The sequence below is a fragment of the Danio rerio genome, chromosome 14 (assembly GCF_052040795.2).
Source record: "Danio rerio strain M-AB ecotype USA chromosome 14, GRCz13ab, whole genome shotgun sequence".
NCBI classification, from domain to species: domain Eukaryota; kingdom Metazoa; phylum Chordata; class Actinopteri; order Cypriniformes; family Danionidae; genus Danio; species Danio rerio.
In genome coordinates, this window is record NC_141034.1 from 52,792,574 (window position 1) to 52,805,502 (window position 12,929).

Sequence of the window (12,929 nt, forward strand, 5' to 3'; positions counted from 1 at the left end):
GAAAGTCCCAATAAGAGATAAATTAACTTCATAACTATGTTCAATTAGATTTGTTTCAGTATTAATTAGCTTTTTGTTAATCTTTTACTTTATTACACTGAAAAAACAAACGATTCTTTGGATGTACAAATATTTTTTAAGGAAAGTGGTTGCAAATGATTTATATGGGGTGAAATAAAAACCAAAACAAATTAAAGGTGCTGTTTAAATTAAAGCTTGACTACAAAATTAAATCGCAAATCAAATCAAAATTGCAATATCTGAAAAAAAGGCAATTAGATATTTTCCCCAGTAATATATTAGTTAACGGCTCCATTTCTATGTTGTATAATCTACTTCTGAACCAGTCATCTTCCTTTACAGATAACACTAAGAGACCTATCATACACCCGGCACAATGTGGCGCAAGGCACGGCGCAATAGTTTCAGCTTGGCGCCTCGTTTTGAGGCGTTGCGCTACGCTGTTTAAATAGCAAATGCATTAGCGCTCATATGTGCGTCCATAGGCGTTCTGGTCTAAAATGGAAGGCGTTCTAAGGCGCACTTCTGGCGCACTGCTATTTTGAGAAACTATAATAGATTTCTCATTAAACCAAAACAAACCCGGTCTAAACTCCGGCGCAGAGTTGCGTCTCGCTTACACACTGCTTAATACACACATGATGTAGAGCAATACGCAAATATCTTTACATATGAAAAAAATAAAATATTAAGAATATAATAAGAATATATATATATAGAATATAAATATAAAGGATTAAAATATTACAAAACATATTATTTTCTAGCCTACATAAATATAAAAAACCACTGCCTTTATGTCTTCTTCATCTCGGGAGGCTTTTTCAGTTCATTCATAACAATTTGCTTTTGTATAATGTTATTATTATTAGCAGTATTATTTATTATATTCATATTTATATTTGTTATATTAAAAACAAGCTTAGATTTGTCCACCTGTCAGGTTTTAGACCATATGGGGCATGGCAGGTGTTTTAGGATATAACTCAGGTTTTAGAACACACTTTGTTATTATTGTTCATTTATTCATTTGCTGGAAATTAGAACTGAATTTAATAATTTTAAATTAATTATTTATAGGCTAATTGATGTCTATGCGCAAAGGTTTCCCTATCCACGAGAGCGAAAGTAGATCATTTATCTTTCATTCTCGGTAGATGCTCTGTTTAAATGTTTCCTGTAAAAAAAAATAAAGATGTTAACTGTAAACTGTTCGCTTGTGAAATGCTCAGTTTTTCCACTAACACTTACTTTACGTCATGTAAACAGCAAATACACTTATGGCGCGACGCCGCTGACTCTTAAAGGAAATGGGAGATGATTCTCTGATTGGTTTATTCTCAAAACACACCTATAACTCATTAAGAGAACAAACTCGACCCTTTTAGACCATGCGCCACGGCGCAAAGTGGATTTTCCCGTCCTTAAATAAGCAAAAATGTATTCTGATACTCCCTTAAAGCGTTTGCGCCCTGCGTTTTGCGCTCTGTGCATGGACCGTCAAAATAGAGCCCAAAGAGTGCTTGGGAAGAGGATCTTTGTGGTTCAATTTCGAATGATCTGTGGGACTAAATTCTTAAACAAAATTCACCCATCATCAGTGTGTGCCCGGCAGTCCCTCATTCAATTTAATTTAAGGCACTTTATTTCACATGTTCTGGACTTGCCCCAACTTAGAGCATTTCTGGAGGTTAATATTTGATACGTTATCTGTGATTCTTCAGCACAAGCTAGATCTATATTCACAGGTGGCACTGTTTGGGGTTACTTCAGCGGATATACAGTTGCCTTCTTCAAAGTGTAAAATCATTGCTTTTTCGACTTTATTGGCACGTAGGGCTATTTTGCTAAAATGGAAGGATTCTCATCCTCCCCACTCAGGCTCAGTGGATTAGAGAAATTATATCTTGTCTTTATTTAGAAAAAATCAGGTTTTCATTAAGAGGGTCGGAGGGGAATTTTTTTAAGGCGTGGCAACCTTTTATTGATTTTGTGGAAAATCTCAAATAATTTGATTCTACTGTACATATGGCGTGTATGGTTATATGTTTGTAAAAATGTATTGATTAAATGCTTTTATTATTATAATTTTTTTGTATTTATTGTCATTATTATTATTATTATTATTATTATTTGTTTGTATTTGTATTTATTGTCACTATTATTATTATTATTATTATTATTGTTATTATTATTATTATTATTGTTATTATAATTATTATTATTATTTGCTTGTATTTGTATTGTCATTATTATTATTATTATTATTATTATTATTTGTTTGTATTTGTATTTATTTTCACTATTATTATTATTATTGTTGTTATTATTATTATTATTGTTATTATAATTATTATTATTATTTGCTTGTATTTGTATTGTCATTATTATTATTATTATTATTATTATTATTATTATTATTATTTGTTTGTATTTGTATTTAAACCTACATGTACAATTGTATATTTGTTAATTTTTGGCTAATGTGAGCGCTATCCCGCTGTTGGATTGGTATGAATCTGGGGTTTGTTCTTTCCCATTTGAAAAATTAAAAATCAATAAAAAATATCTAAACAAGATATTTTCCCCAGATTGCACAGCCCTGTTTAATAAAGCCCTACAATAAAAGCAGTTTCACATTTTTAAAAACCATATTAAAGTCAATATTATTAGCCCCTCAAGCAATATTTTTTCTCGATTGTACAAACCACTGACATAAAAAACTCTTACCTTAAAAAATTGAGTAAATCCAATTAACATTTTTTTTTCAGTGTGGCATAACACCTCTATCAGACAGATGGAAGCCTCACCGTGGATTGTCACAAGCTCGTTTGCGAAACTGAATCCCCCTTCCACAGGGCCGAGAGCAGGAGCCGAACCCACTCCACGTTCCCCAGCTCCCGTCCCGCTTAATGATGTCTGGAGTCAGATGAACACAGTGCCCTTTAAAACAGTGCTGAGAGACAAGAAGAGACAAATAATAAGCACAAAACACTGAGTATAACACTATTATTAGGTGTGTTTTTTGGAGACTGAGGGTGCTTTCACACTTGGATCAATTGCCTGGACCCTATCCAAGTTCGATTATCCCCCCTTGCCACTTTTTCGGTTGGTTTGAACCCCAGTACGCTTGCGTCATCGAGCTGCTGTTTTGTTTATGGCTGTTTCAAGGTGACGGTCACGAAAGCAAAGCGCCGAAATGGAAAGGCATCCACACGTCGCTGTCATTCTGCTTTTACTGCGTCTTTTAGTTTTGGACATACAGAAAGCGACTCGCGTCCATAAGCCACAAATATATTACAAACATTCAGAACATCACACAGTGTCTGCAGAAGCTGTTTTTGGAGAAGACAAGCAGACATCACTGTGTATCAATGTGTCTGCCCTGGCTCAGTCCCGCTTGCCACCAAAGTACGAAACATGACACACACAAATACTAACGAACGTTATGAAAAGGATAGTTTGTTGTACAGTTGGCGGTTCACTTCCGTTATTGGGTATGATTGCATTCACATCAGAAGTGAACAGTACCAGAGTTCGCATGAACCGTACCCCAGACCACCTCTTTTAGGCAGACTCGGGTAAGGTTCACGCGTTCAGAAGACACGTTCACACCAGCTAACCGTACCGTACTATGACGTCAAACGAACCTGGGTGTGGACCAAAAGCGCTAGCTTGAAAGCACCCTTAGACTTATCATAGCATCTACAGTACTCAGCATAAATGATGACATAATCAATATTTTTATATGCAGTACATATAAAAGTATTCATAGCGCTTCACTTTTTTCGCATATTTTAATGTTTCAGCCTTATCCCAAAATAGACTACATAATTTATTTCCACAAAATTCTACACACAATACCCCATAATGACAATGTGATTTTTTTTATTGTTACAAATTTATTTAAACAATAACTGAAAAATCACATGTACATCAGTATTCACAGCCTTTGTTCAATACTTTGTTGATGCAATTACAGAAATTACAGCCTCAAGTCTTTTTGAATATGATGCCACCAGCTTGGCACACCTGTCTTTGGGAATTGTTGCCCGTTCCTCTTTGCAGTACCTCTCAAGCTCTATCAGGTTGAGTGGGAAGTCAAGGTGTACAGACATTTTCAGATCTCTCAGAGATGTTCAATAGGATTTAGGTCTGGGCTCTGGCTGGGCCACTCAAGGAGATTCACCGAGTTGTTGTGAAGCCACTCCATTGATATTTTGCTGGAAGATGAACCCTCGCCCCAGTCTGAGGTCAAGAGAACTCTGAAGCAGGTTTTCATTCAGGATGTCTCTGTACATTGCTGCATTCATCTTTCCATCTATCCTGGCTAGTCTTACAGTTCCTGCTGCTGAAAAACATTCCCACAGCATGATGCTGCCACCACCATGCTTCACTGTAGGGATGGTTTTAGCCTGGTGATGAGCAGTGCCTGGTTTCTCCAAATGTAACGAATGGCATTCACTCCAAAGAGTTCAATTTTAGTCTCATCAGACCAGAGAATTTAGTTTCTGATGGTCTGAGAGTCCTTTAGAGACCTTTTGGCAAATTCCAGACGGGGAGTGGCTTCCTTCTGGCCACTCTACCATACAGGCCTGATTGGTGGATTGCTGCACAGATGGTTGTCCTTCTGTAAGGTTCTCCTCTCTCCACACTGGGGCTCAGACAGAGTGACCATCGGGTTATTGATCACCTCACTAAGGCCCTTCTCCCCGGATCACTCAGCTTAGATGGCCGGCCAGCTCTAGGAAGAGTCCTGGTGGTTCCAAGCATCTTCCACTTACGGTTGATGGAGGTCACTGTGCTCATTGAAACTTTCTGAGCATCAGATATGTTTCTGTAACCTTCCCCAGCCTTGTGCCTCCAGACAATCCTGTCTCAAATGTCAACAGACAATTCCCTTGTCTTCATGCTTGGTTTGTGCTTTGACATGCACCGTCAACCCTGGGACCTTATATCGACAGGTGTATGCCTTTTCAAACCATGTCCAATCAACTGAATTGTGAGAAAATAAATGAATTTAATCCATTTTGGAAAAAAAAAAATGGGGAAGAATTGAAGTGCTATAAATACTTTCCAGATGCACTGTATTGCTCAAGAAATATAGTCTATACGTCTATAACAGTTTTATTAAATAATAGTTTCATTATTTTACAGTGCAATAGCAGCAAGTGCAGGGAATAGGTATTAATTAAAAATTCAGTTATTTACTTTTAAAGGTTCAGGAAACCCTGGAGAACTTTTTTTTGTTATATTAACAGATTTGTTTGTGTTGAGCATCAGTTAAGACAATGTTAGCACCTGTCAGCTTTAATTGTGGGGAAAACTTTATAATTTAGAGCTTTTGTCAGCTAATTTCAGCTTCCGGGTTTAAAATGATTTTTGGGGCGGGATCAAAATCGGCGACGTAGCGCAGTACTTCAAGTGCAATGATGACGCGTCGGTTTCTCATTATTATTCATAGCGGAGTTTTCTTATCCTATGAGAAGAGCCGGCTGCTTAATTATTCATGAGACCTGCCAGACTCAAGCCCGAGCTGTGAGACACGTCAAGGACCCACGGCACAGTATTTAGCCGTTCATGAAGGCTCATATGCCTTTTTTTTACATAATCCACGGGGTTTGTTGCATGTTTTCCCCCGCGATCTTGTCAGGGCCGATCATACAGCAAAGCTGTGTGTGTGCTGCTAGCATATTTGTCGGGAGAGCAGCACGAGAATTAGAGAATGGCGGACGCTGTCTTTTATCAGGAGTTTGCTCACATTCAGACACATCGCTGTGCTGCTGTGTTTGCCTAAATCCTCCAGATTACCAGCAGGGCTAATGGTTAAAGTAGACAGGTCAGGAGACCTGCTGCACTGAGTCTGCTGCATATGGGGATTGAGGGAGAAGTCCTCATTTACAGGGTTTACCTGAACACACTTATCTTTATAATGATATAAATTGTGGTTATGTGTATATGAAAGTACGAATAACAAATGTAGCAGGGCATTAAATCACTGTTTATTTCTTTGCATTTTAACTTTGTAAACTATAAACTCATGCGTCTCCTCACGGTTTGTCTCATTTTGTGAGCTAGCTTCGTTCGCTCACGTTCTCCCCAGCTGGCTACGCCCACTCCTGCCCGATGCTCATGGAGCTCCACGCCCATTAATCATGCATCTATTGAAAAAATTCTGAAGTAGACTTTAACCGAAAGTGGGGGGTGTCATGGCCCTTTAATTTATAACAATTATCAATAATTATTCACACTCCTACCCTTATGGCGGAGGTATAGGAGTGTGAGATGCAGGACTGCCAGACTCAAGAACTCTTTCTTCCCATCAGCTATCAGACTTCTAAACAGATAACCAATGCACATAACAGTCTCTATTTCTGCTCAACACTACATTCTCCATCCCAGTTTGCACTATTTTTTGCACATAAGCCAATTGCACTAGGCACGTTTTGCATTATAAGCACAATTTAAGAACCACTGCACATTGTTTACATCTGTTTCATTACTTAAATCAGTTTTATATATTGTTTACTTTCATAGATATTTATCTACCTCCTTTTTATAATCATACTTCAGTCACTTGTGTGTATATATGTGTATTTATGTGTATGTTGTGTGTATGACTTCACTGTGGATGGCAAAGTAAGAATCTCATTGTACAGGGAATCATGTTTCCTTACTGTGCACACAGGGGCGTAGCACCAAATTCGGGGCCTTGTATCCTCTCAATGTCAGCGGGACCCCTACACATTTTTTTTAATTATTTGAATATAAACATGCTCAAATAGTGTTTTAATCTATAATCAAATCAGATTATAATAGTGACTGGTTCCTTCATTCACCACCAAATTGATGCATTTGGCCTACTTGTGCTCAAATACCTTTAAACCGTAGTCTACATCGGGTTTGTGTATTGACATTTTGATCCATGATACTGATGCAAGTTTTGATATAAAAACATTTATTTTTGAACAGGAGAACACGAGACAACTGTACGCTCAGAAACGTTAGCTGGCCTGGCCCGTAATTTACTTACAGCAACAAGCAGCCTGGTTGACAAACTAAGCTAAAGATTTAACATTAGCATACATACATTAAAGGGCTCGAAATTAACTTTAGGAGTTAGGAGCATCCCAAAAAATTTAGGAGCACCCATTTTCTTTTTAGTTATGCTCCGATCATGATTCTTAATGGCCGATTTTGATTAGCACACGTACATCTCGGAGATGTCTATTTGACGTCTGCATTCACATCTGCAAGACATCTACAAGACGTTTCCTATCAGATGTGAAACAGACTTCTATTAGACATCTTTAAGATGTTTGCGATTCAGAATGTGTGTAAAACTGACATCATACAGACGTCTGCCAGACGTTTGCATACAGCAGGTGCTTTCCAGATCAAAAGATCTTTTACAGACATCTTGCAGATGTATACAGACACAAAATATTTAATACAATGGCATTTCAACCTTAATACCATTAAAAGGGATAAATCAAGTATATAATTTCTTATATTAGTATTACTTAATTGTTTAGATTTTTAAAAGGCACATTAACTTCTTTCACATTTACACATGGATCGATAATTGCAATAATTTGACCAAAAAACAGCTGAAAAAATTTATTGGAAATAAAAATTCATTCTCTGTCACAAGGGGGCGCTTTAGGAGCGCTGAAATATTACGGTTTCCTTAGTAATGACTGTACACAAATCAGCATTATATGAGACCAAAATGGTCGCAATTTCGAGCCCTGCATTAGCAGCAGCTGTCTGGAGTTGACTATGTTAACTTTAATTACATGTAGTTTCATAACAAGCAAACTCAGTTCAACTTTTAAAAAAAGAAAGCAGTCATCAGCTGCTTCCCCTCATTCTGCCTCCTTCCTGTCTTTCTTTTTTTGAAAGCCCGATTTGGGCTTTTTGCGCAGCATGATCAGGCTCTAGTCTAGACTCTCTGTTTGCCGCCGGCTGCCGTCTATGGGCGGTCTAAACCATTTCGTGGGGGGGTGTTATCAATATATTTTGAAATAAATAATGACATTGACATCAATTGGAGGGGCCAATTAATTCGAAGTAGGCTACAAAAAAAAAAATAATAATAAAAAATTGGTGGCATTTCAAAGGGCCCTCTCCCTAGACGAGGCCCTGGGTAGTCAGGTCCACTTTTCCCCCCACTACCACGCCCATGTGTGCACATGACAATAAACAGTTGAATTGAATTGAATTATAAAAAGTATGGGTAATATTTGCAGATGGATGTACTATGAACATAATATACAAGTCATATTAACTAGATTCAGATAAATACAAATAAATGAACATGATGGAACCTGCAATTTCAGTGAATGCACTCCCTGTATTCGTACCTTCCCAATGTCGCATTCAGTGCCGTCGATTGGTGGCCCTTTCTTTGTCTTACAGAAGAAGGGATTGTCAGGATGAGCACACCAAAGCTGCTTGCAGGGATCGAAGGGCCGATACTGAGATATGAAGAAGCAGAAAGAAGAAGATTCATTCACAAACTCTTTAACACACGCTGAATGTTGATCAGATGGTCACGATGTCAGAGTTGAGCTGAAATCTTTGCGCTAGAAAGCAGCTTATTCAACCGTTGTTTAGAAAGAGTAGATGGTGTTCAATTCACCTTTTGAATTAGCAAGGCATACTGTATCTAATATGTGACCATAAAGTTGGACAACAAAAACACTTTAATAGAGAGATGTATACACTTTCTGGGAGCTGAATAAAAATAAGCTCTCCATTAATGTATGTTTTGTTAGAATTTGACTATGAACTAATCACTACTTTGAACTATAGACTGCAAAAAATGCCTTTCTTGGATTTCTTTGTGTTTTTTCTAGACTAAATATCTAAAAACTCTTAGGTCAATAAGTATTTTAAGAAAGTAATGTTAATTAATAACATCAAAAATTAAGTGAGTTTTTTATTAAAAATAATCTTCCAGTGGTGTAAGCAAAACAATCTTATGTCAAAAGGAAAAAAAAGCATATTTTTCTTACCCCACTGATTTAAGATTTTGTTTTAGATATTTGGAGTAGAAAATTCTAAGTAAGAATTTTTTATTTACATTTTGTTTTTTAATATTGAGCAAATCACCTTTGAACTTGCCAAATTAGGTTCTTAGTCAGAGAATATTAATAATACAGAATTAAGTTCTGATATATTTACAGCGAGAAAGTTACAAACTGTGTTCATGGAAGACGATCTTTGCTTTGAATTGTAATGATTTTTGGTAATAAAAAAAAAAAAAAATTTGACCCATAATGTGAACTTTTGGCTATTGCATAAGACAAGAATTGTGATCCAAAAAACAGCAAGGCTATTACTAAACAATTTGTTACAATAACAATACATAAATAATAATCGATTCAAACAAACAAACAAACAAACAAACAAACAAACAAACAAACAAACAATAAATAAATAAATAAATAAATAAATAAATATCAAAAATAGCCACTTGCAAATCCTGAGTTTCTCTGGATTTACATTTAAGCTATGTGCTTGAGTAAAATGTAATTTTTTGTTTTATTCGGCAAACGACTAATGACAATACTTCCGTTAAAAATGGAAATATGTTTGTCAAGTTTTAAACAGGTTTCTAATTATGTTTAGACAACATAATACCAAAAAATAGGAAATTTAATTTAATTTAATTTTTCTGACTTTCATAAAAAATATATAACAATTGTTAAAATATTTGCATTTTACTCAAACCCATGTCTATAAATCCAATAAATCAGGAGAAACTTCATTTTTTTTCACTTGAAAATTCAAGTAGTCTCTTCATTTTTTCCATATAAGTTTATTTATAATAAATTGTAGACTGTCAACAATTTGATGCTGCTTTACATTTTTAAGTAGAATCAAATTTACTTCATACAGTAAGTCATTTTAACTTACAACAATTAAAAGAACTTAAAAATAAAGAAAAAATCTAGTTATAATTTATAAATAAAAAAAAAATTAAAGCTGATTAACTTTATAAAATAAGTTACGTTCATAAATATATAAAATACGTTTTCATGACATTTTAATCACATACATTTTTCAATATAATTCAAGTTTATTATTATAAAATATTATATGTAAAGTTCCAAATCAAAAGATAAAAACAAGAAAAATAAATATTAAAGAAAAAAACTATATAAATTGTAAATTTAAGTAAATTAAGTAAATTTATTATTTTAAAAATAATAAATTGTTACTTATAACATAATATAATATAATATAATATAATATAATATAATATAATATAATATACTCACTGGCCACTTTATTAGGTACACCTGTACAACTGCTCGTTAACCCAAATTTCTAATATGTCAATCACATGGCAGCAACTCAATGCATTTAGGCATGTAGACATGATCAAGATGATCTGCTGTAGTTCAAACCGAACATCAGAATGGGGAAGCAAGCTGATTTAAGTGACTTTGAATGTGGCACGGCTGTTGGTGCCACACGGGCTGGTCTGAGTATTTCAGAAACTGCTGATCTACTAGGATTTTCACACACAACCATCTATAGGATTTACAGAAAATAGTCTGAAAAAGAGAATATATCCAGTGAGCGGCAGTTCTATGGGTGGAAATGCCTTGGTGGTGTAATGGTACCACATAAATACCACATATATACCACAAAACCACACCCTACCCTAGGATCGTTGCTGACCATGTCCATTCCTTTATGACCACAGTGTACCTATCTTCTGATGGCTACCTCCAGCAGGATAACGTGCCATGTCATAAAGCGTGAATCATCTCAGATTGTTTTTTTGAACATGACAATGAGTTCACTGTACTCAAATGGCCTCCAAAGTCACCAGAACTCAATCCAATTGAGCACCTTTGGGATGTGGTGCAACGGGAGATTGGTATCATGGATGTGCAGCCGACAAATCTGCAGCAATTGTGTGATGCTATCATGTCAATATGGAGCAAAATCTCTGAGGAACATTTCCTGTAGCTTGCTGAATCTATGCCACGAAGGATTAAGGCAGTTCTGAAGACGAAAGGGGGTCGAACCCAGTAATAGTGAGGTGTACCTATTAAAGTGACCAGTATATATAATACAATATAATAACACAATAAAGTTTAAATTGTTTAAGCATGAAGAAAACCAAGTATGCATGTAACAAAGCACTTTCATGCAGGCAAAACACACCAATGACATAAAGCACTTTGTTTATGAAACAGCCTGTGACTGAGAGCACAGTCAGACAACACAATGCTATGATGGAAATGGTCTGATTTAGGGTCAAACGGTAAGCAGTCTCATTTTCTTCCTCCCTTGAAGAAGCGTAGCAGACGAGAGCAGAATTTCTGGCTGTGCTACTAATGATGACACTCCATTTAGCAGGATCCTAAACCCAACGAGCGTCTCCAACACATCAAGACACCAAGTGCAAAATAATGGCTCACAGTTTTCGGCAGTAGCCAGCTGGCTGCTTCTGTTCTCTCACTTTGAATATTGTTTCAAGTTTGCCAAGTTAAATAGTGAAAGACTGCTAGGCCAGTAGATGATAGATGATCATTTAGCACCTGTACGGCTTCAGAATACATTATACCTGCAATCAATTCATGCAGATCTTTTCTAATGAATGCAGAAGAGTCACCAGGCTGCAATGACCTGGTTAACTTGACATTAAAGCAACGTTTGGAAAGAAAATGTTCAGATTGAGCTCTACTGAGAAAATCTGTGGAATGTTTTCAATTAGCAGAGCATAATGTTTGACCCTTCCTTCAAACACGATAGAAAATAACTGGAGTATTTACAACTGAACCCTTGATTTAAAGCATTATGGGGAGTTTTGAAACAGAAATGCATAATTCATGCCTTTTTTAAAGCACCTATGAAAGGGTGGAGTATGTAATTTTTAACGCTTCTGAAGTATAAAATAAGTCATAATAAATTATGACATTAATGACATAAAATAAAATAAATATAATATAATATAATATAATATAATATAATATAATATAATATAATATAATAAAACATAATAAAACATAAAAAACATAATATAATATAATATAATATAATATAATAAAGCATAATAAAACATAAAAAACATAATATAATATAAATATAATATAATAAAACATAATATAATATAATATAATATAATAAAATATAATATAATATAATATAATATAATATAATATAATATAATAAAACATAATATAATATAATATAATATAATATAATATAATATAATATAATATAATAAAACATAATATAATATAATATAATATAATATTATATAATATAATATAATATAATATAATATAATATAATATAATATAATATAATATAATATAATATAATATAATATAATCATGTTTTTACTGCCAAATTTTCTGCAGTTATCCAATGATCACTGTTTCTGCTTTGCCATAACAAGAGGAAACATCTGATAGTGTCTTCACTAAGATAAGAGTAACTGTGAATGTTGGAGACTGGCAAGAGGTGGAAGGAAGACTGCTTTCTTTTAAAACACCTGGGGCCTCATGTACTAAGACTTGCGTGGAAATCATACTAAACATTGCGTACGCAAAAAGCTGTAAATGTGCGTACGCAGAAAAAAGTTCAGATGTATGAAACACTGCGTACACCGAATCTCACGCATATTCTTTTGTACATCAGAATGAATGTGAAACTGAGCGCAACATGCACGAGCGCAAACCCCCCCCCCCAATATATATATATATATATATATATATATATATATATATATATATATATATATATATATATATATATATTTTTTTTTTTATATATATATTTATATATTTATATATATTATTTTTAAATAGAGGCTTGAATCTTTGTTTTAATATATAATATAAAAGTAAATATACTGACATTGACAAAATTGTTGGCAT

General features: G+C 34.7%; 1 protein-coding gene and 1 long non-coding RNA gene across 7 annotated transcripts in view; one reads left to right on the plus strand and one right to left on the minus strand.

Annotated features, from left to right (window-relative positions):
• Window positions 1–12,929, plus strand: part of LOC147840923 (uncharacterized) — an 834,865-nt gene that overhangs the window by 454,308 nt on the left and 367,628 nt on the right. The window lies entirely within an intron of this gene.
• LOC101884594 (A disintegrin and metalloproteinase with thrombospondin motifs 2) overlaps window positions 1–12,929 on the minus strand; it is a 487,080-nt gene that overhangs the window by 35,226 nt on the left and 438,925 nt on the right. For all 6 annotated transcript variants that reach the window (XM_087281943.1, XM_087281942.1, XM_087281941.1 and 3 more), the window contains 2 exons: window positions 8,388–8,501; window positions 2,832–2,977 (listed from right to left, as the gene is read on the minus strand). In XM_087281943.1, the coding sequence (XP_087138069.1) occupies window positions 2,832–2,977; window positions 8,388–8,501 (260 nt within the window). The remainder of the gene's footprint in view (window positions 1–2,831; window positions 2,978–8,387; window positions 8,502–12,929) is intronic.